Source organism: Tinamus guttatus, unplaced genomic scaffold (assembly GCF_059628265.1).
Source record: "Tinamus guttatus ecotype Peru unplaced genomic scaffold, ASM5962826v1 Tinamus_guttatus_pri_ptg000327l, whole genome shotgun sequence".
NCBI lineage: Eukaryota > Metazoa > Chordata > Aves > Tinamiformes > Tinamidae > Tinamus > Tinamus guttatus.
In genome coordinates this window covers 6373526-6398917 of record NW_028288861.1, presented here as the reverse complement: position 1 = coordinate 6398917, position 25392 = coordinate 6373526, and the positions used below count along the sequence as shown (strand labels likewise).

The 25392-nt window shown below is 35.6% G+C and overlaps 1 protein-coding gene across 2 annotated transcripts in view; it reads left to right on the top strand.

The window, feature by feature from the left end:
- RALGAPA1 (Ral GTPase activating protein catalytic subunit alpha 1) overlaps positions 1 to 25392 on the top strand; it is a 117924-nt gene that overhangs the window by 82304 nt on the left and 10228 nt on the right. For both annotated transcript variants that reach the window (XM_088529283.1, XM_088529282.1), the window contains exons 37-38: positions 6035 to 6193; positions 7455 to 7582. In XM_088529283.1, coding sequence (XP_088385409.1) covers positions 6035 to 6193; positions 7455 to 7582 — 287 coding nt within the window. The remainder of the gene's footprint in view (positions 1 to 6034; positions 6194 to 7454; positions 7583 to 25392) is intronic.

Below are 25392 nucleotides of genomic sequence, written 5' to 3'. Positions count from 1 at the left end.
ATGTTTCTTCCTCTTCCTGTGCGTGTTTCTTGCCCAGTTTTCCAGTGAATGAGGTGGACTCTGTGTCTGTCCTCCCTTCCCTAGTAACCTTGGCCCATATCAGCCCAATTAATAGAGATGTATTTCAGAGGTGTTAACTTCATATGTGTTTAATGAAGGCCAGGGAAAGGAGAGGGAGAAAGGGAGACTTTTAGTGTTCCTACTCAGCAGGAAAGGACTGCATGGAAGGAAGTGAACCAACCTCAGACAGAAATGCGATGAATGTTGTAACAAACTTGAGAAAAGCATCACAAGAAGTTGCATTTTGGGAGAAACAAGAAAAATCAAAGCAGGAGACGCGAGCAGAGGAACAGGCCTAATCCTTTCTGCAGAATCTGCAGCCCCTTATGGTGCCTGTATTCGCATCAGGAGGAGGAATATCTTTTATCAGGTGCTGTCCAGCACAAACTCCTCATATAGCAGATCTCTGGTGCCACTGGAGAGCCCCATGTGCGCAAGCGGTTGTAGTTATTCCGAGTGCATGTACCGTTCGTGACCTCCGGACTAACGGAGCTTTGAGTTTCTCTGCGCATCTCTTATTTCATTCAAAAAAAAAAAAAAAAAAGCAAACTTGCAGTAGTTGACTTAGAAATGCTGCTGGGGTTTTTGTATTGTAAATGTGCCTAGAGGTACATGATAGGTTCATCTTATAAATGGAAACTAAATTAAATTAAAACAAAAGTTCTTCCTGCCAGTCCAGCCACTGCAAAATCAAGATTCTGCTGCTTCAGAGGCCAAGCCAGTTTTAAGCTCATTTTCCGTCAATCTTATTGAGTGGTAAATAAAACTTCTGTGTCCTGGATACCTCTGAAGACATGAACAAAGCAAAAAAAAAAAAAAAATTCAGGAAGAACTAGTTAAAAACCTGCTGAATGTGTAAGGAGTTTCACACGCACACACATATGTATTTAATTGGCAAATTATAAATGAAAGATTTAAAGGTCTATAATTCATTTTTTTTCTTGTAAGAAAGAGTAGAAGTTGTAAGTTAGAGTAGAAATCATTTACACTACACAAACAGAGTAAGCTTGCAAAGAGCATCAGAATTAGATGAAACCGTGAAGATTGTCGGTTCACAAAGAGCTCACATATGTGCCCCTACAGTTTAACTGGCCTTCCTTAGCCTTATAAAGAAGTATTTGTGGATTTTATATACAAGATGTTTAAATAAAAAGTAGTAATGTGATTTACTCGTAGAATATGATTCATCTTGAGCTTTGTGCTACATAATTCTAGATTACATGTAGTACCACCACATAAGAGAATTATAACTCCCAGGATACAAACTTTTTAATTCTGATATTAATATGTACTGGGGAATTTCAGGTTTATAAATGCAAATCATTAGTCCACTCATTTTTTTTAAGTTACAGTTCCATGCACTTGTTGCTTAAAATATACATTTACTTAAAATATATATATAAGATATAAAAGTATAATTGAAATGATATTTCATTAAAAAATTCAACCGGAGAGTAAATCTGCGGCTGTCTACATGAAATATGAAAAACTAGCTGCAGTAAGCCACTGTTTAACAAATGTTTCTGCTTTTGCTTCTATTTTTTTATAAACACTTTTATTTTTGAAGAAGAAACAGAGTTGAGGGCTAGCTGTTGCATCATAAGAAAATATAATAGCCTTTTTTCTCCCTGCTTTAGGTAAGTGGGTATTAGAAATTACAGTAATTTTGGCAAGAGTTCAAGGGTTAATGCAGCAGATAAATAAAAGGAATTTTCTGTAAATTGAGCCCTGCATTATTTCACTTGTCTTGCCTTTCCAAACGTAACTCATTTAATTTTAAAAAGTAAATACTTAAATTCTTCCTGACAGTGTGCTTTGCTTTTACTATCGTTTATTACTTCAATTATACTTGGTATCACTTAGAACAATCTGCCATTTGGAAATTTCAGTATAGCCTCCAGCTTAGTATTAAGTCTGGCTGCTATTGTAACATGTACAACATATGACACTAATGTATCAAAATTAGATTTGATCGTCCCTCCTGGTTATATTTATTTCACGTTTCTTTTGTATTCAGTTAACATAAACGTATTAGGAAAGCTGACACATGATGATGGCTATAGAGTAAGAATATTTTAAAGTATTTTGAGTTAAGTTTGAAATTTCAGGTAAGCTGAATGTTGGTCATTTTTATATATTTATTTTAATGGAGTAGAGTTTCAAAGCAAGCTTAAAAAATCATTTTGTCTGACATCTCCTCCGGGCTGTCTTCCCGTCAGTTCAGCTTTAAAATGGCTAAAACAGAACTCTTAATCTCTTTCTCATTGCCACCTCTCTGGATCACCATGGATAACATGACCATTGTGCCTGTCACTTGTGCCCATAGCCAAAAATCATCTTAAATTCAGTCTCTTTTCTGGATTCTTGTGTTCAGTTTACGCTTAAGACTCAGTCCTCTTTATGTAACGTTTCTTGCAATGTAGTCTTTTCTTCTCCATATGCACGGATGAAATTTATCTATATCCTAAACTGTAGATAAATCCTTGATAAATCTTCCTTTCTCTGGCCTTGACGAGTACTTTCTTATTCCACTTATGTCTTCTAGACTGCTGCTGGGAAAGTCATTTTCCTAATCTTTCATGACTTTTTTAATAGTTATTTCTCATTTGTCTATCTCCATTTTGTCTCTTGCCTAATATTTACATTATAAAATCTCTAAATCTGCTTGGTCTGCGTTTATACAGTATATACAGTAGCAAATCAGAATGTTGGTATTTAGCTGCAATTCTGAGCGTTTCAGCTCTGGTATATTACCTGCTACTTGAACTGTTGGCATTATTTTAGTGATTTTTATTATTCTAAATCCTTAACAAAATTTTACACTCTATATTGCTTTTTGTTATTTATGGACATAGAAAGCTATAAGTGTTAGAGTTTATTATTTTAGCAAGATGAAATCAGGAACTGAGTTTGAGGATTTAATAGTTTACACAACTAGTGGTTAGTTTTCTGTAACTGTTCATAAAGATTTCAGTCTTGGTATCTGTATATCCTGTGTGCACCAAATCTGATTCTATCAAACCACACTGAGGTGCCACCTTCTGGGAAACCAGGTTGCTCACTGTCCTTAGGATTCAATGGACAAAGGTGGCTAGAGCTCAGTATCTTTGCACCCTTTATGTCCAAGAGATTGAATTCTGGACTACCTCAAATCCAATACAGATAAAGAATCCATATTAAGGCTGATGGAGGTCAGGCCCTTCTCTGCTGCAATAATTCCAATGAATAATGGATTCTTCTAATGTTTGGTCTGCTTGCAGGAGAGTTTTGTTGAAGAACACTGCTCAATTCAAATTCCTTCTGTAGCAACTGAAAGATGAAGATAAACTGAAATTTTTCTTTCTAAAAAGTTCGTGTAGAAATTAGCAGTCCTTTGAAAACTTTTCAAGATGATTTCCAGATTTTGGATCTTTTCCATGAATCAAGGGTATTGATGGGTGATATTGCTGCCATTCAAGCTTTCTCATCAACTTTGCTTGATGACCATGGCGAGGACTTTTAAAAGAGGTTCTAATATTATGTTCGGATTAGAGCTCATTCTGGGCTACTCTTTAGAAAAGAACAGAATGGCTTACTCAGCTTTTAATTTTTCTCCAAACACAAGGATAAAATCAGCAATACCCAACCTTGTATACCAGCCTATTATCTTGTCTTTTTTTTCCTGCCTCCTTAAGTACCCTACATCTGTTTATAAAACAGGTATGCAGTGTGTACTATCATCTGTCTACTTGCAGCATCTGATTTTACCTCTCAGTTCATTGTTTGTCACAAAGGTTCCTTTCTACACTTTCATCAACTTGAGCCTTTGTCAAATCCTTTCTGGAAGGATTCTTGGAAGTGATAATGAGAGAAAACACATCTGGAAGAACTTGGAACTCAGTGGAATAATCTGATTAATTTTCCTTTTGCTCTGGCGAAGTTAGTACGTGCTTGGACCCTGGAATGCATCTTCACACCTCTATGGGGGCAGAAAGTAAACTTTCAGAAAGGAGGGAAAAATCTCAAATGACTTTAATTCACTTGGCATCTAGAAGTATATGCCTCTTGTCAGAAGTCCTCCCTGTGAAAGGGAAGACTACAGTCCAAAATCAATTTCAGTCTGATTTGGCGGCACACATCAGTAATGATGCTCAATCTTGGTGTCCATCCCAAAAGTGCATCAGGAATTGATGTCCAGTTAAGTGGGTAGAAGTGTTCAATACTCCTGTGCGATTGCTTGTTCCACATCTGTAGCGTTTGGTAACTAGGGTTTGGACTTATATGTATAGCAGCCACCTTTGACAAATGAAATTCAGAGGTGATGTTGCCCTGAAGAAGCTGTACTATCTGAACTCCCTAAAGGTTTTGGCCTTTAAATCCATTTGTCTGGCATGTAGACTGTCACTGCCTCACATTGCAAATCTACCAGTAAATAAGTTTGTTATCTGTGAGTCCAAAGATGATAAGTAAAGGAGAGGTAATTCTTCTAGTAAATAGTCTGATGTTAATGATGAATTAGGAATGGTGTAATGCTATGATGGATGTATCAGTCCTGGGTCTGCTTTGTGGCGATCAGTTCAATAAAGGTGTGCCATATACCATTCCATCAGCCTTGGATCGTGCAGGTTTTTCATGCTTCACAAGATTTCATTCTTAAACAGACCTGCCTCTTGCCTTCTTCTTTGTTAGGTGGTCTCATCCTTCCTTAGCCTTTAGGATGCTTCTCAGTGTGGGCCTGTCAGTCCCTCATATCATTTTATCATTATTGTATTTCAACAGAGGAAACTCTTCCTCTTGTAGGATCTTGCTTTTATTCAAAGTGCAGTTATACTTTAAAAATGAATAGCTGAAATTGTTGCCTCTCTTTAGAAAAAGATTTTCTTCTATAATGCTCAGATTAGTATCTGTTACCTGTTAACAGCATTTCCCAGTGCTGTCCTTTGAATAAGTGCAAGAGGATTGTTGACAAACTCCCAGTAGCTAAAGCTGTGCAAACAGTGAAAACTATAGGTGAAAGAAATTGTCAGATAGAACTGATGATGCACAATGAGGAGAAAAACAGAAGAGAGAATCTAGCATGAATTTTCAGAAATGAATGTTATTGGAAGGGAACTTTTTTAATAATACAGACATATTTGATCAGTAATATGCTAAAGCCTCTTTCCCCGATGACAGTTGTTTTTTCGGATGGTAATGTTTATCAGAAAGAATATTTTGGACCCTTAGTGCAGAAATTTCATAATACTCCTTAGTTTGGTTTTAGGATTAGAACTGAAGCTACCTCCCTGATCTTGATGAACCAATTTGAGTGGGTTTGGAAAATTTTTGAAAAATCCTTTGTTGAAGAGGTTCGATGTGGGTTATGTTTGTTTTTTTGTTTGTTTGTTTTCTTGTTTTGCTTTTTACTTCTATAAAGGTTTACAGATTTCATCAGAAAATTGACATTTGGTTATTCTGACAACCATGGAAAATATACTTGCTCTTCTTTTATAAGCTTCACACAATCAAAAGATTGTGGTAGACGGTCTGGAATTTGGCTAGAAGCAAGTGGTTAAAGATTATTCAAATATATATCTTTTAAACAGATGTTCATCCATATACTTTTAAAAATGTTACAGAAAAGTATGAATTTAGTAACTTGCTGCCTATCAAAATGATAGCAGACTTGAAAGCATTCTCGTTAGTCAGATTGAATCACCAAGTATTCTCAAACAATTTCAGCAATATATTAGGTTTCACTATTCTGTTTTGTCATGTTTATTCATTTAAATAGTAACTGACATAAATATATGTCAATTTCTATTACATTAGAAACTAAAACTGAAAACTAATGCTGGGACTGAAAAGTTAAGAGAACTACAGTGTAATTTATTCATTTTCTTATATTTCTTTTTTGTAAATATGTCATTTTGGAGCACGACTCAAGCATCACTCTAGGACTGTGGATATATTTAAAACTGTTTAAACTGATCGGGTTTTATCTCTGCTTGTCCAGCTAAGACATCTAGGAAATGATGAAGTACACATTGTCTGGTCTGAGCATACTCGTGATTATAGAAGAGGAATAATTCCAACAGAATTTGGGGATGTGCTTATAGTTATCTATCCTATGAAAAACCACATGTTCAGCATCCAGATCATGAAAAAGCCTGAGGTAAGGAGTGTGTGGATGCGTTTCCTGTATGTGTTTGGAATTAACTAAGTTTCATTTGGATTGTGGGTTTTTTGGGGATGATGGATTGACCCAATGAGATAACTTGTCTTTTACCTTGACAATTGCAGTGGTTGGGAGGAAGAGGAGCAACTCTGAGTGCAATGCATACGTAAAAAAAACTTGAAATTGTCAAGGCCCAATCCTACCAAACATATATGCTAACATCATAAACTGTAAACAAAACTGGAATACTTTGTACACTCATTTAAATACTAAGCTAAACTTCGCTTTTTTTTTTTTAATTTGATACGTGACTCTGGGAGCGGAATCACTTCCTGTTCTAGCTTCTTTCCATCTGTATCATATTCCCCTTTCTTCTTCCTCTCAAGACCAGTTTTCATCTTGTCTTTGATTTCACACAGACATTTCAATACTAATTCAGCAAAGCTCAGATGTCTATGCTGACTCTGCTCTTTAAACACTGGTTTAGGGTACCAACCGTTGACCAAATAAAAGTGGTAGTATCTATACTGAATATTTCCTCTGTATGGTGTCAATTCCAATGAATTTCTGTATTTTAAATGCTTCATTGTTATCATTAGAAGCATTAAGATAAATAATGATTGATCAGGAAAAAATGTAAGGCCAAATCATAAGAACCAACTATTCTTACGAGGCTGTTCCTAAGATGCAGAATTTCACCACGGATTTGTTCTGTTACAATCTTACAATCCATTTGCATAGATAACACAGCAAGTAAGAACAGATTGAAGGGGAAAAAAAGAGGGAAGGGTGAGCGCCTACCAGTAGTTGTGTAAATGTTACACATTGATTTTGTCCTTATGGACATGTTATATATAAAGCCACAGAAGCATTATTTTTAAATTGGAGTAATTATTCCTTTGCTTACTACCACCTACAGTATTGTCATCTAACCTTTGAATCTTATAAGCATCATGTGCGTGACTCATCTTAGGATTGTGGCCAAAAATGTTAAAAATAAGCTTTGATGAGACACAGCATTCAAATGGTTGCTTAATTTACTTCAAATGGTGTGTTATCTGTTACCAAGGATATCAGGCAGTTATATGGCTGCATAGTTCACAAGAGAAAAGGTCTGTCATGGAGTACAATAACTGTTCTGATTATCTAGTGATGGGGAGGAAAAATGATGTATTTGAGTGGTCTATTGTTAATGTTGATTGCTAATTGTTATGGCTAAGATCTTGCTTTATGTGGAATTTCTTAACTTTTTATTCAGGTTCCATTTTTTGGTCCACTCTTCGATGGTGCTATTGTGAATGGAAAAATTCTTCCTATTATGGTTCGTGCAACAGCTATAAATGCAAGCCGTGCTTTGAAATCATTAATCCCATTATACCAAAACTTGTATCCTTTCACTTGTTTCCAAAGTAGATACATTCCCTTGCAGGTCTGTGTAGGATATGATCTTCGTGTTGTCTGCCACCCTGTATTTTGATCAAATCTTTTTAGGGAAAGTATTTTTGACTTCTTATGGTGGTGTTTTTCTTTAAGAAACCTTAACAGATAGGAAGGATTCAGAGGAAGACTATAACTTTTTATTAAGTGGAGAATAGATATAGCTAAAAAATGGTCTATACCTAGTATTTTAGAACATACAATTTCTTATCGCTATTCCTTAAAACAAAATTATTTTAATTACCATTGTGTGGGTAGACTATTTTCTTGTTATTCTGTTCAGAGTATGATATCATGGTCAAAGTGATTTCAGTGTCTTTTTGTAAGATGTCAGAAGAGGCTGTCTCTTTTTTTTTTCTGTTGGAACTGATCATAATATTTTGAAAGGGATGCTCTCAGAAAAATAGATTCACAAACCAAAAAATAAAGGTAAGTTACTCTACTCATACCCCCCCGTTCTGAAGATTGAGTTCTGTTATAATCCTTCTAGCTAAATCAATAAGAAATGCTATTTTTTTTATTCAGTGATTGAGAGGTAAGTTTAAATTCTTATCCAAAAGAAATGTTTATGCTTAATTTTCCTGACAGACTGTGTAGATATTTGTATATGTATTGTGACTGTTCTACTATTCTTAAACTAAATTATTCTTAAAATACTGTAGTTTTTCTCAGATTAACTGTTAATGCTTGTATAATTTTATTTTTGTTTTCATGTTAAATTTGATGAAGTGGAGTTGAATGATGGATGGTGTTTGGTGTGATCACATTAGATGACGTTTGTACCATTTCTGTAGATGACAGATGTTGATTCATTGTATTTGCGTGTTTGGAAAGGTCCAATCTTTTTGTCATTACTCAAGCAGCTTAATCAAGGAATTTAAAACGTGTTGTCATCGTTATACCGTGAAAAGTGATAGCTTATAGCATGATATTGATCTACAGTGGTGAGCAATAGAAAAACAATTTACTTGGAAGAAAGAAACTTTAAGTCCTTAGAAGAGGGGAAAAAAAAAGTATGTTTCAGCTTCTTTGAAGAATAGGGACGTTGTAATAAATTCCTCAGACATCACTTGCCAGTTCAGCATCTAAGGAAATGGCAAGTTCCTTAGAGCTGTACGTTGCATGCTCTCTGCACCTCTGTTTAAAATGTTAGTATCTGTCGCTTAATATGATTAGCATGATAACAGTGAAAAGTGTTACTGGTATTTCATTTAATTAAGTACCATTGGTTGGTGATTCCTGAATAATCAAGTCATGATTAATATGACTTGTTAAACTCATAAAGTACCAGTTGACTGAACAATGGTTTTAAAGGGTGAAATTTAGTCAGTGAAATTTCTTTCTCACCTATTTTGAAATATCTTGTATGTAATCCTTTGTATAATTAAAATGTTATGTACTATAAATGCAAGCATTTGTATTAGCTAATCCCACACCTTTGAGGGGCATGAGCAGTTCTTTAAAATCTGTTTGCTTGGATTGAGATTAGAAGAAAACCCACAACCTGTTCCTAGCCTGAATTAGGCTATGGAGGTGTCAGCTGTGTCACAAGAGAACAACAAAAATATCAAATGCTACCCTTCAAAGTTTGGCCCAGTTTTCAGTGTTTTTAAAAACACTCTGATATAAACATATTGTGCATGCTCTTAGTGTACAACCCATGGCCAGACCTGAGGGCAAAAAGAAATTTAATCCCCCAGATAAGAGTGACAATGGCTGGTGACAGTTTCCCATAACATAGACCACAGCCTGTTTACTAGGGATATTTGAAAGTCTAATATAAATAGGGTTCCTTCAAGAGCAAGAGTTGAAGACACCAGAGATTAACCATAGGGCCTGTAGGCCTCTTCCTCTGGCCCAGTTTAGCTATGGCTGTTTGCCTTCGACTGCAAGCTTTTAACTTTGTTCTGGTGTGATGCAGAAAGAAGTGGGAAACATTTTATGGCCTGTGGTAAAATAGCTTTTCTGGAGACCCCTCTAGATTTAATATCTCTTATGGAACAGAGGACTCGGTGATAAAGTCTCTCCTAGGCTATGTACTTGGAATAGTGAAAAAGAGAACTCAGAATTGTGAAAACAATAAAAATTAAAAATAGAACGGCTATTTTTTCAGAAGATAGACCAAAGGCAGAAACACAGCCGGAAGATGGGAACTGATAATAAGGGCCTCCCCTTTGTCCATAAACATAATGGTGTCAGTGAGAAGTCTTCTGACTAAAACTGACTAAAATTAATTTTATTTACTTATTTTTATGAGTATCTAATGTATTAGAACAGTGCTGTTTTTTTACAAATTTGAAGATGGTACAGGAGAAATGCAGTTTAATGTGGACCTTGAGCAGGCAAGAACAGTTGAGACTTCTGTCAAATAGGTTAAATCAAATTCAAACTTTATGCTCTTTTGCTTATGTGTAAGACCAACAGAAGGAGCTGATTTCAAAGCTGATATCAGCATATGGAACTGGCTCTGCCTGCAGGTTTGTGGTTTATTTCACTGGACTACATAATATTTGGTGGGCATTCTTTGACTTGGGATCAAGCTGGTATATAGGTCTGAGCTTATCTATCTATGAGGAATGTACACATTGTCTTACTGCAGATCATCAGGGTGAGCATGTATTATGATAAATTCTAGATTAAACTGAAACTTTGTTAATATGTTTGCATATGGAATATGAAATAAGTGGCACTGACATTGGTCCTCCCTACTTCCAAGGAGGGTTTATCTGTCGTCTGAGTTAGTGTACTGCCAAGTGCAGGCCTGACTGAAAAAATCAGCTGTCATTTGCAATCAGCAGGGATATTCAGGTCTCTTCATGTAACCTGATTACAACTCTTTCCTTATTGCACTAGTGCGTTGATCATGATGTGACAGTGGGTAGTACATGTGAATAGTATAATAATGGTTGCATGGATACAGGAAGTTCTACTCATCTCCTTTTTAGAGTCTGCTCCCACTTTGAGAATATATTGTAAGGTCTGAAGTGTCTTTCTGAGATTCAAATATTCAGTCATTCATCGTCCTCTTTCTAACATTGTTTTGACACTTGGGTTAAACTCTGATAGCAAAACACTTGGAAATGTTCACTGTATGAGGAATTTTAAAAGGTTTCTTCTGTGTTTTTATCATTCTTTGTTCAGAGTGTTTGAGGAATATGATTCGGTATTGTAATATTTTAAGATTAAAAAATTATTTTTAAAAACTTTTTAAAATATTTATCAGCAAACATTAGTTAGCCGTGACCTTTATTCTGCTTTAACTTAAATCTTGATGTTTTCAGAGAGAAAATGGCCGTTTTAGATGGAGTTTCTGCACTGCTCTGTGGAATTTGCTTTAGTTTCTCCTTCCAGGAATCTGCAGACCCTCGTTGTCTTTTGGTGGCCTTGCTTTCTTGTAACAGTACCCCTCACCAGAAGGGCTAAATGGGAGAACTTCTTGAAACCTTATGGGAGTGTAATTTGAAATGTGAGACAACTGTTGTGCTAATTTTGGGCACGGCATGCAAAATTTGGAATATTAATAGTTATTCCAGTCAAAATATCTGCACTTCAGTTAATGCCCTTCAGAAACTGCAGTGCTTTTTCTTTTACATTATTCCCCTCTCCTAAAGATGCAACCCCATATACAGCTGCACCTACAGTAAGAAATCACAGTTAGCTTTTAAATCTGAAATTTTAAAATTTAGAACATGTTGAATATAGATGACTCCTATCCATAACTGCCATAGCATGGTTTTCACTTTTTTATAATCTACATGGTCTTAGGCCAAATAACAAAGATTCTTTGATCGGTTGGATTTGAATTTTTCTCTTGTCATATAAAACAGATGAATTTAAATAGCAAAAATGTAGTTCTGTTTTAATTATTCAACCTGCAAATTATTACAGGATAAATCTTAGTCAATCTGATAGATTTAATAAAGCAGTCTTCATTGTTAAAACTAGAAAATTTTGCATAATTTGGTGCAATTTTGAAGTACCAAAAGTATTATACCAGAAGCATACCATAAAATATCTCATTAATCTGCATATTACTAGTAGTATTGAATAACAGTAATAAAAGTGGGCACTCCACCATAAAAAGTAGAGGATAAAATCCACAAAAAACAGTATTTGAAGATATTAAATGCTGTATTTCATTATTGATGAGTATTTGTTTTGAACTACGTGTTCTTGCAGTAATTTGCTAGCACAGAATAACAACTAAGAAAAACATGAATTGCTTAAAATTTAAAATAAAATGGAAAAGAGGATCAGCAGGTCAAACTTCCAAGGCTATTTTGTAAACGATTAGGGAAACTCCATCTTTCCTTCCACCTTTTTATTAGAAATCAACTCCCTCCATCTTTTTTTGATATGATATTCCTTTAGTTGATTCAGGCAGTTGTCTTCCAGAGAAAAGGAAAACACTGACCCCATATGGCTTCTCCACAGAGAGTCACATCTATGAATAAAGTAATGTCTGAGGGGGTTGTTAAAGTTCCTTCTATATTAAAAACTCGTAGCACAGAAGAAGGTTTCTTGCTCGATGTAACATGGTTCATACCAACAAAACCCTCCGCAGTTGCGTATTTGTTTTGCCCACTTGACCAACATCTGCCTCAAGATAACTTCAGTGCTTGAAATTTTTCTTTCAAATGATACCAAAAGAATGGTTCATTAATAATAGTTCATCATTATAGTGAGCAAAGGGTATACTTCAGGTTCTCTGACTACATTTATCTCATTTTATTACTCATATTTGCTTGATGAACATGTATGAACATATATGTATGCACATTTCTATCTATGTATGTCTATATATAAATGTATGAAGACACTAATAGTGTTTCAGATAATCTTTATAGAATTCTTTCCCTGAAGTAGCATATCTAACTAATGTACTTTTCACTGATGTTGCAAGTATATTTGGACAAGAAGGAACTGATGTAAGAGAAATACCAGGAAGATACGTTTTCTTGCAAACCATGATTAGCTAAAGTACTCAGAATGGCAAACCACTAATGAAGAAAAGGAAAACTTTTTAAATAATTGCTGCACTTAAGAATCTTCTTGTTGAAGATCAGTATTTTGCAGTGTTATGCTAAAAAATGGTGTGGTTTAAACACACAGATTGTAAACGTTTGTGTAAGTAGTGGCAATGCCATATAATAAAACCATGTAAAATTAACTTTTGTGTGGATAAGAGCATCACTGTTTGCCCAAAAGGTGTGTAATGAAATCAGCTAAGATTCCAAAGCATAAATTGTGCTATATATGCTGGTTAGGTATAGTTTGAATCCTATCTTGAGGACATCTTACCTAACTATATATCTAATGTTGCTCAGTAAATGAGGAGAGTATTGATTGGCATATGTTACTTAAATCGATCATCTTGGCACCCAGAGTTACAGTAATCTGTCAGTATTAATGACCGTCTTTCAAGCTTTGATACCTCTCCTTTGCTTGTCTTGTCTTGCCTCACTTCTGTTTGAAGTGCACTTTTTTGCAACCTCTGGTTTTGTCAGGGTAGATACTTTTGTAGTGTTTTTTTGTCCCTTGAGTCCAATTTATTGGCTTGATCATGTAATTAGAGTTAAAATGCAACACCAGGGAGCAAGAGTAGACAGTGTTCGGAGTAGCAATTGGACCTCAGGGGTAGTGCAAGCCTGTTCTCAGCCATCGTTTATTAGTTACCTGTTGAAAGAATAGGATTGTTTTGCAATGAATAATTCCAAAGCATCACTTTAAATGCCTTTGATTTTAGCCACTAGAGACAACTGATTGAACCAACAACCTATCAGGCTTTTAAACTCTTATCTTAGTATTTGTCACACGGACACTTCAGATAACTGCTTCAGAAGTACTTGCAGATGTGTTGTAGCAAGCTGCTGTATTTACTGCATTTTCGTGTTAGGGCCATACACATTATTTCAGTCAGTGTTCTTTGTTGCTGCTTTTTTTTTTTCTTCTGAAGAATACATTTTTAATGCTAAGATAAAATGAAATGCAAAAGTTGGAAGTACTGCTTCTATAGTTGTAATGTATTAGATTGTCATGTATATAGTCTGTGAGGGATTTTGTTTTTGATTTTTTTTCAGAACACACACAAATATTTCATTTTTGTTTAAAAACAGTTTTAGGAAGTATATTTTCTTCCATAAACTCCTTGCTTCTAATCCCACAGAGCCTGCCTTCTCTACCTCAGTAGTCCTCTCCCTGCCTTGAGTTTTTATGTGCTGTCTGCAGATCTGCACTACCTGAAGATGCTAGGAGTAACGATTAAGAGGTATAGTGAAAGCACATGGGTTTGAGGGTAATAATATTGCTGTCTCTAATTCAGTTCTGAATCAGTAATACAGCTTTATTAATTATTCTTTTCTAATGAAATGCATAAGACTTTCTTGAAAGTGGTGAGAGTGAAGTATCAACTGAGACAAATTTGTTTGACTGTAATAATACAATTTCCTATAATAATTACACTTACAAAAACATTGAGTACTCTGTTGACATTGTATCCAAGTTGGGGGAGGAGCAGGGGCAGAAATCTTTTCCTGTACCTCAGAAAAATATACTTGAGTTTCTTTCAACTACATTCTTTAATGAATTGAATCTACTCATCTAAGAATGGGGAAATCGGTTCAGCTCATTTTTGTTTAAAATACAGCTAGGCTTTTTGGTTTATTGGTTTATGTTATGGGAGTTCTGATTTAATATAAAAGGATGTCAGTGGACTCCCCAAAAAATAGTCAAGTGCTTTACGAACTTTTGAATTTGGGTCACTTGAGAGGTGGAGGTTCTTTCTCAGATAGGAAATTTATGGATGTTGGAAGGTAATAGAGCAGTCTCTCATAAAATGTTTTCAAATGTCTATATATCTCTCCTTAAAACAAAAATGTACAGGGTAAAAAAAGGCTGAGAGTCATTAAACTAGAAGGACAAAGATAACCTGATTCTATCTTATGCAGAGTGATCCCATTGTACCTAACACAAGATGACAGGTTTTTTTTGTTAATACCTACTTAACCTTGTTAATTAATTAAACATTTTCAGTAACAAAAGCCTCTTGTTCATGTGTTAAGACTCTTGCCCCCTTAAGGTGTTAAAATTCTTACAGATTTCTCTAGCAGATCCTAGAACTCTGGGAATAAAACCTGAGAAGATCAAACATTTTTTTTCCTGTATTATTCTAAGGTTTAATTTTTTTAAACTATTTAAGCCATGTTTTTATGCCTCAAAAAAAGAGCGTTATTTGTTAATTTAATTCTGTTCTGGTCATGAATTCAATTGAATTGAACTGGTCATTTGAATAACAAATAAGGAACTTAAAAACAACTAAGATTTTTTTTTTTTTATGTTAAAACACTACAAGCTATACATATGAAAAGAATAAGTATATACCTTTTTGTGTGGCTTATTCTGTTATTTAAACAGGGAGGAAACATTGATGATTATTTGTAACAAGTGAAATTGGCAAACTGTTTCTGCATCTTTCTATATGTGGTAATCAGGATGGTTAGGGCATACTTTATTCTGCAGGGTTTACAAGGTGATATATGCATCAAATAAAATGTGAATGAAATAGAGACAAGCCCTCTTTGTTCTCCTGCAAGGCTGCATTTCAGCTGCTGGAAAAAAAAAAGAAAAAAAAAAAGTTTATATAGAATACCTGTGAATATGTTAAAATATCTATGTGGAAATAGAATTTTCTTCATATAATAGTATTCACTAATTAAACAGGTCAAAATGATAACAAATAAAGATGTATGAGTATAGTTTATTCTCTGTGTGCTGCAAATCTAATAGAAAAAATAAATGAAGAAACTAACGTAAAGCAAGGATTAAAAGTTAGTATTGCCATAATTGGAATTACCATATGGTAGTCCAAAGCACATGAGTCCTAATCATAGCCTGGCCAATCAAATTAATCACAATGTACTACTTAGCCACTGGAGAACATGGTTTAATTGCTGATTAACTGCGCCTGAATAGATCTGTGGGTCACAGATCTATTATCTATAAATATATCTATATATATATATCTATTTCCTTCTAATGCTTCTGCTCCCATACATACAAGAATGCAGGCTATTAGAAAGTCTTTTAATTTCTGCTTGCCAAACCATAGTTACCATCCATCTGTTCTTGCCAATTGTGGAAAAAGGTCACTTTTCAGCAAAGCCATGCATTTCACAGAAGGTATGTGAAGTGAAATTTCACAGGGGACATGATGGATCCTGATTCTCAGTGATAAACCTTTGGGGCCAGCAGGGTTGGCATATGGTCCAGCATGATAGGAAGGCTTGGCTTCCCTGGCTTCACTGCTTTGCCGTGGAGCTGATGAAACCTGGCTCTTAAGTATTGTTTCGCTGGACACCAATCATGGGCAGCAGGAACTGCCCATTTAACTCTCTGTGGGAAGGAAGCCCAGGCCGGGTTCACAATAGCACCATTGTGCTGCGGCAAGCGGCTCCCAACAGCTTGACAGCGCTGGGCAGGAGGGTGAAAGGGCTGCTCTGCTAATTGCTGCTCAGAATAAAGAAAGAGGGAAATAACGGAGGATGAATATGTGTCTTCCTTTAAATAAAAGATGCCTGTCATCTGATTTTAGAAATTGAGGAAGACTTTGCTGCCGTCTGAAGAGACACAGAAGTAGATTATCTCATAGATGTACTGCAGCAACCCAGACTAATGAGAAAATGCTCAGGTTTAAAAGAAAGAAAGGTAGCTATAAAATTTCTAAATATATATATTGGGATTAATGACCAAATTTCCTTGCGAGAAGTATTTTACTGTGTCATATGAAATTGCAGATGAATTAATTTCCATACAGGTAGTCTTTGTACTGGACAATGTTTTGAGTTATTATAATAGTAAACTTGTGTTATAGTTTGCAGTGATGCCTTCAACAAAGACGTTTTCATAGCTGTTTCTCTCATCAATGACTATCTCTATTTATGTAGCAAAAGGATTTAAGACAGAAATTTACGCTTTTGAGATTATGAAAACGGTGGGCTTCTGCACTCATACTAATATCAGAGAGCAAAGAGCTTTGCTTCCTTGTTTTTGCATACATCAATTTTAATTATTTGAGTTTAAAGCAATGTAATGCCCAAGTGTCAGAGCAGAGATAAATCCCTCTCCCTAACTGTGGCATTAGTAGTTCCCTTCCACCTATGGTATCTTCATTATTTGTGGAATGGAGTGATGATTGCATTGGTTTAGCATCTCTGATAGGTACATTTTTTGCAACATCCTTAACGAACTTCATCCTCTAGCCTGTTGCCTCCTTGCCTCTCCTACAGCCTGCCATCTTCTGCAGACACACTACGTTGGGGACTGGTGTAGGCTGTTCTGAAGGCCTAACGCAAGGCTAGTTGGCTAGTTGGCTTCAAAATAAATAACACACAAATCTTAGAGTCCATTGATGCCTATCTTGGAAACATTAAAAAGACAAATCCTCCCCAGAAGTTAGAGTAGTAATTCCGCCTGCATGCAGACGTCAGTGTTGTTTCCTTCACTGTTTTGTTTTCACTTCTGCAGCCTGTTACTATAAACAAGTGGGTTATTTGTAAATGCTACCATTAGTCTCTTAACCACACAACCACTAAATTGAATCTTTTATAGACTTGAGGTATTGGTCTTTCCGATAACATTAGCCATTTGATCTTACTATCTTTTTTATTTCATGCTAAAATACAATTCAGGGTTTGTAAAATGAGAAATACACAATGAACAGTAGCAAAACTGAGATTTCATACTACATGTTTCTGTTAATACGTTCCTGCTATATTTCAAGCAGATAATTCATTGAATGCCTATTCTTCCTCTTACTGCAGAGTAGATTATATTTAAGTCAAGATTAATGGATAGATTCTGATGTTAAAACCCAGTCTCTGAGCCTGTCATTCCCTAGAGGCATATAGTGCATTAGTTTAAGCCAATATGCTGCTTATCGTAGATACTATGACACTGTCTTAAATGACAGTTTACTGTACTTTGTTACTGCTTACTCTGGTAATAAAATCACTATTTTGTGTTCTTGATAATTACAATATTAAATAGAAACTTAATTTGATTACTGCACATTTAGATACAGATAGTTCTTAAGTAATTGCCCACTGTAAAATTTCTGATACTCATTTTTTCTCGTGAGGTGTGTTCTGTCAGTGTCTAAGCTTAATACTTAGTTTAATTTCTCAGTGATGAGAGATCTACAATGGGATTTTCAGTTCTTTTTTTTCTTTTGTTCTTCAATTTTTCACTTGAACCTTGTTGTGCTAAAATCCATCCAGATGCTTGAATTTGCCCCAGCCCTTAAAATAACTTCTGAGTTCTCCACAGTGGAAGTATTGCATAAATTATATTAATTCAGTAATTGTTCCCTTAACTTTGAAATTACTCTGAACATCAGTTTGGGTTTGTTTTGTTTTGGTTTTGCATAAGCAGATGATCAGAATTAGCATTTGTTTGATTTAGTGAGCATAAACTCATCGTAATGTTTTATACGGTTATTTTAAAGGAGTTGGGTGTTTTCATATAGCTTCATTCTGGCGAGCGTTCATACTACAGTCAGGATTTATGTTAAGTCCAGTAGGCTTGCAGTTTAATTCAGCATGTCTTTGAAAGTGCCTTTGTGTGAACTTTAGAAAAGGAGCATCGTGCAGAGCAGTTACACTTTTCATTTCATAATTGAGTGTGGTAAGTGGTTAAGCACAGTCCAAATTTTATCCAATTCTAGCCTGTGCTAATGGTGCTACACTCACACTGCCTTAGCACCTGTTATGGATTTTGAGTCATCTGGCAGCCTGTGGGACTTAGATAAAGAAGTACCAGGTGTCCTGCCTGTCTCTTAATTGAGACGCAATGTAAACAATATAGACTTGGCAATATGGTTATTGGGATGGATTAAAGCCCAGCTTTGTCTGCTCTGACAAATCACAGCTTTTTCTTCGTGAAGAATAGCTAGCTATAAGAATGGATGGAACAACATAAAAATAATATATCAAGGATATTCATGGAAGGATTGTATTGCAATATTTTTAATGTACTGGGATTTTCAGGGAGAATTTAAGTACCAGTTAGAAATTATTGCAATAATTTAGCATTTTTGAAAGTGCTTACTCTCTAAAAGCTCACACATGTATGTAGATGAAGTCAGTGCCCTCCCATACATATTGTATTAGTAAACTAGGCAGAAGACAATGGCTTTGACTTGGAAGCATTCAGTGGCTGTAACTTCATCTATCTTGTGTTTACTTTGAAGAAATTTAACTCTCTACCATAATGTAGATGTACTGGAATTATTCTCCTTTATCTATAAGATAAGTGTTCTTAAAGGAAGTAGTGTCCTAAATGGCAAAGGTGTTTATTGCCATATTGTAATTTGCCCAGTAACTTGTAATTTATTAAAAAACATATTGTACTTTTTTTTTCTTTTCTTTTTTACTAGAAGTAAGAAGACATTTTCATTGTGTTCCTCTTTTAGTAAGATGCAAGTAACTGAATTGGAAACAATTTTAGAATGCTAGGTACACCTGTAGCAGTATACCTTATACACATATATTCCATTTTTTTTTTTTCCCCCATGAACAAATATGTATCTCGGACGTTGCCTCAGAAAGCCCTTTTGGAGTTACATCTTGTGATAAAATATTTTTATTAAGGATATTTTTTATTACATATTAATTTTGTTTGACCTACATATTCTTGGCCAGCATTATTTTTCATAATTTTTTGATTTTTAATAAAATATCAGTAAGTAAGTTGTCATATGTATGCATGTCTTTTTAAAACTAGTGGTTTTGGATAATAGAGTCTTTTAGATAATTTTGAAAAAAAAATCATGTTAAAATACTGTTAAAATATAGCTGCTGAGTCCTCTTGAGTTTTATGGTCAGTTTTTTAGAATGAGAAAATAGACTGTTACATTCTACTGCAAAATTGCTTTCACTGATATTGAATATATGATTTATATAGAAAAAAAAAACAAGCTTAGGAAAAGATATTTTTAAATTCTTTGATCTGCACCCGTTCAATGATGTTAAGGATAGTAATTTTTTTCTTCTGCTTGATCTAAAGAACTGGCATCAAGCACGAGATGACTAAACAAGATTGTTTTATGAATCACCAGTGTTGCAGATAAATTCCAATTGCAGATGCAGAATCAGCTTTCATTTACAGCATATCTGTATAAGCAGATGCACAGAGCAACATATTTATACCCAATTCTCAATGTTGATAGTATTTAAGAAACGGAAAAGAACCAAGGCAGACTTTCAGATACTAAGTTGGCCTGAATTAGTAGAAGTTGCAGCTGGAAGGAAAAAAGTCGTTATTTATATACTGTGCAAACTAGATGTGGAAATCACTGAGATGCAATAAATAGGGAACACCATGATGCCACTTCTACAGAGTCACTTTGCAGAATAAAACAGGACTTTAACTACTCCTCTCAGTGTGGCCAGTTGATACTGATCACCCACCTACATACAAAACGCTGCTTGTTGCAGGGTTTTCAACACTGGATCAATAGCAACCCAACTTACATCCTTAATTCCAAGAGCCAACAAAGGGTACAAATTGCAGTGACTCAGTATGTGTTCAGCGGGTTTGACAACCACTGCACAATCTCTTTCAGAGTGAGATTTCTCAGAAAAAAATTTCCATTACTCTGTTTGACTTTTGTCCCGTCTGCCATGACAAAGTTTTTCTTTCATCTTCTGTAAAGCCATGGTCCTAACCTTTTCTACTTATCTCTTTACTGTAGGCAATCCTCCTTTCACATCTTTATATCAAAAATTATTACTAGGAAGAACCTGTCCGATAAAGTTGATACTTTCTTCATTTGTAAATACCTCAGTTGTAGCGATTGGTTCTGTGGGCTTTTTTTCATACAGGCTTTTTTCAGGCCAGGGAACAAGACGCTTAAAATCTCTTTCCAGTGTAGGCTGCGCAGTGTGCCTTGCTGGGGTTTTGTTTGTTTTATTTTTTATGTCAAAGAGTATCATGGAAAAAACTTTTAAATGTTGACAAGAATCTTTGCTTCAGACGTTTTTTCCTAGCAGTGTAGAAATGTGCTTCTACATTTGATCAGCAGGCAAACATAAGCAGAAGGGTGCCATTTTATGTGGCTTTTCATAAATTACTTGTGTACATATTGTGGACATCCAATTAAAAATACTCATACTCTTCTATGTGTGTATAGCTGCAACAATCAAATATCTCTGGGTATAGGATTTTCATTTTCCATTTAAGGATGGACCAATGCTTTGGTTTCTGCTCTTCTGAATTATTTTCCAAAAACCTGGCTGATTCTTCACAATCATGTCAGTGTACGTTGTCCTCTTAAAATGATTTTACTAACTACCAGGGATGTAACTGTACATATATTCCTGACAGTAGTTCATATTTAACCTGAGAAAGTCCATCTCACTATTTAGAAATGCACTTTCTGGCTTTTTCAAAGGGCCATTTCCAGGTCTATCAGCAGAACATGCTCTTTATCCTAACACTGGACTCAGAGAATCTCAGGTACTACCTACTTCCAGTACTGTGATACCACCTTCCAATCTACAGCAATACAGTGATATGCTACATTTACATTTGCACACATGCACAACATAAATACATATTTGTATGTTGTGTGTTTGTGTAAATAAACATCATGACTAGTGAATAAAACTTTCACAGAGGTTTCTCATATTTCAGTTTTTGCTAGGCTTTTCTAAAGAGACACAGTAGTAGAGAAAAATGAGTGAAGAGCCCCTATATTTCCTCCCTTTCATAGATCTTCATAATTTGTCCTTTTTATAATTTTGATTTTTTTAAATAGAAGTTTGTATTGTCAGTCTATTGGACTTGACCAGCCCAGCAGTACGTTTGTAGAAATGTCTGCAGTATTATTTGGCTTACAACTCATAACATCATACAACTCAACAACATAATTTACGGTATTTCCTGAAACTGTACTGATGTTGTTACACATCTTGAAATCACCTGCCACAATGGAAGCTGAGGCATAACATTTTACTGTTGTGCCTGAAAGTATCTGTTCTTTCTTTTGACTGGAAGACTTGGGGAAAGTATTAATAGATTTTCTGCCATTGATGACTTGAGGTACTTTATAAATTAAATTCCTGTGGATAAGAGTAGTAGTGATGTTTCAGTTTTTCCAAAGGTTACATATCTTCCCATCACCATTTTGGTGTATTTATGAACCTTATATCTCTTTAGCCCTTTTTGTTTTTAAGTTTCTATTGAGGAATAGGCACTCTAGCATGATCTTTTCCTCACAGAAGTTGCTTATGAAATCCATCTTGGTACAACCTTTTGTATATTTCTTACAAAATCTTTAGGCAACCTTCTCCTTTGTTCATCTGACCCAAGTCATCCTTACTGGCCTTTATGGGTGCCTGTGTATATTAAATATTAGTAATAAGAATCTGCACCCAGCAGCTGCTTAATCTTGGATGCCTCTGAAGTTCACAAGCACCTAAAACTTTCATTGCTGTCTCTTTCTGCAAGTCTGTCACCTTCAGCACGTGCTAGAACTGCCTGCGTTTTTGCAAAAACCCAAAGAGCCAGGTACCGAGTTCATCCAGTGAGCAGGTATTTGCTCACCTTACCTGCTAGACAGCCAAGCGCAGCGTTTTGAGAGCAGGCCCGCTGAACTGGAGTCCATGCCAGCATGGCAGGAGGTAACTCGCTAGTGAGAACAAGTCTTACAGGAAATGAGAGAGTAGCTACCAATTTTGAGCCCATGTCTAATGCCTCTTACAAGACTGTCATAACCATCAGGGTTGAGGACATTCTGTAATATAGCGCTCACAGTTGTCCTCTGAAATTGATTTTCTTCTCATAAAATAAGTTATCCTCTGCATCACAGGGAAAGGATATGCTTGTCTGAACAGACCAGTGGTTATGGTACTTGTCTGAGAGAGGAGAGTCCCTTAATTCTAGTCCCTGCTCAGGAAGCATATGGTATCAAATGGTCTTTGGAGAAGGCACTAGAATTTCTTCTCCAACCCTTTTACAAGGCTAGCACTTAGTAATATAAGGGATGGAAGATGGATTACTGAGTTGTGAAGTGCCAGTTTCTTAATTCATCTCTTGGGAATTTTGATTTATTTTGAGAGGTGAATTGCAATACTTATTATTCAGTGACACAATTTACAGACAGACTTTGGGCTAAAACTAGAGAGATCTGAATAAGAAGATAGAAAGCCTATTTGAATAGGACTGTACATCTGTGGAAATGATTATGAGGAGATATATTCAGCGTAAATACTTGAAGTGTGGAGACCAGTAGGAGAGGCTGGACAAAGGAAAGTACATGAGTTTTTGGAGTCTGTGTGAAGGAAGGTGTAAGGCTTAGCCCCTGAGATATGTGAGAAATGATAGTGAACAGGTTTTACCCATGAAATTTTAGGATGTCAAGGCAACAGCTAAAAAAAAAAAAAAAAAAAAAAAAAAGGCAGTGTGAAAGAATTGCTTTGCGTGTGAAGGGAAATGATGAAAATGGTGGATGAAGATGCATAGAATTGACAAAGAAAGAGAGATACTTTCACTATAGCAGTCCATATGTATCCATACCATAGTCCACAATTTCATTATACTGAGATGATATACAGCACAAAACAGGTTTTCTGTCCCTTAGAAGTTCAAATCTAACCATTAAACAAAAGATGATAAATGAAGACAGATGCAAGATACAGTCAGATGGAAGTGAGAAGTGTGAATAGTGGCTAGTATGAACATACATATGTCCTACACAGCATATTTTTCATAACAAAACTTCTTAAAAAAAAAAAAAGGTATAATAGAGTCATTTCAGCAAATCTTTATTTTTTTGTTATGCATTTGGTGGATTAAATATATGTAAGTATTTAGATGATAAATTAGGGGAAGTACCTGTCTAGTTAATGTAGGTATATTACATTTTTTTTTAATCTTTGTTTTCCTTTTGTTCCATTTAGCACTTCCTTCAGCGGTAGGAAGCTCCCAGCATTGTTAGTTTATGGTTTTAGTCACTGTGTGCCAGATGCTCCACTGGTTAGTCCGTGCATCCTTCCCATTCCATCTTAATTGCTGATGCCAGTGGCAACGTCCACTCGCAGTAAGAGTATAGCTTGCATTGCCCTGTTATTACTAGCCTCTGAGTTTGTATGTGCCACTCAGTTTATAGGTGCTAATAACTCTTCCCTAGAGAGCAGCATTTTAAAGGAATAAATGTCTAGCCTATTAGAAGCAATGTAGAAATTAACTACTATGGGATTATGGCCACTCTTGCAGATAGTTGTGTTCAAACATAGTGTAAAACTAGATTATCTCAGCCTCAAGAGCATACAAATATGGAGTTTTTCAATATTAGAATGTTTTCAAAGTATAAATGAATAGAAGATATAAGCATTCAAATCTCAGCTATTCAATTTCTAATACAGAAAAGGGGTTCTTCTAAGAGTATGTCACTCCTTAGTGCAGAATACTGCAAACTTTGGACTCGACTTTCACAGCAAATTTTTGTTTTTAAGTGAGGTTCTGTTTTAAAAAGCTGCAGACAGTTTTGTCAATTGTTAAGAAAGAGAGGCAACTTGGCTAGCTGAATTAGTTTTTCTCTGACTGTACTAAGTGCACATTTGAGTTACCCTCTAGAATTGATGTAAGCCTGTCTCCTCTGTTATTTCTTATTTCTCTGTGTGCATTATTCTCCTCAGTCAGCATCTGTGTTAAGACTTCTTTGGTTAGGAGATAGGTGCCCAGCCTGGAGAATAGGAATGTCCTTGTCGCTTTCAAAGTAGTAACTTTCCTTCATTTCTGCCTTATTTGTGTATAAGCTTTGGATATAATAAGATAAACTAAAAGGTTTCCTTTAGAGACCTCTGAAAGTAGACCATTTTAAAAGCAGGTAGGTGTCTCCACCCTACTTTTTCATGAAACATTTTACCCATTCAAGCAGACTTTTAAAAACAGCTTGTTTTGATAGCAGCCTGTTCTCCTGTGGGCCTTCAGCCTTTGCTTCCTGGCAGCACCTTTGGTGCGAAAAGAGAGTGATCAATTGGGAGACTATCAGTGCCAGCATGCATAGAGTGATAAGTTAACACACCACTGGGAATTTCTAGGGCCCACCAAGATACTTCACTTCTAATGTGCTAACAAGCTCATTTTTCTACCTCTTGCCTCTTCAGTTATTTTTTTTTCTCAGAAGAGCTTAGAAGTTGAGTGCATCAGGCATAATGAAAAGCTCTGTAGGAGGGAGAAGCAATAACCCCATTTTTCCCTTTTCAGCCAAATAGAAAATTAGTTTCTGGTAATACACAAAGGCCAGTATTTTTTGTGCAAGGGGCACTGCTGTGAATCAAAGGACTCTATTAACTGCAGAAAATTCAGCAGCTGTGAATCTCCCCCAATGAAAAAAGTGCTTTTCAACAAGTTGTGAGATATGTAGTATTATTTAGACTTCAACCATTGGTTTCATCCTCTAACACTTATACATAGCCTCTTAAAATCTGCGCTATATTACTCTCCCGTGTTAAGGCTCAATACTGTGTTTATCCCCCAATGGAAGAATCTTTACAATGGAAGATTTTTGTATTTTCTCTTGTCCCATTGCTAGATTCTCCAGATTCAGAATTCTTCTGAGGTTCAGCTGTCTGAGGATGCAGAAAGAATTTGGGACTCAAGTTTTGGAGGAAAAGGTGTTTCATAGTTTCAATATGTCTAGCTGTAATCTGAGGGAATACTATGATCATAGAATCATAGAATCCTTAAGGTTGGAAGGA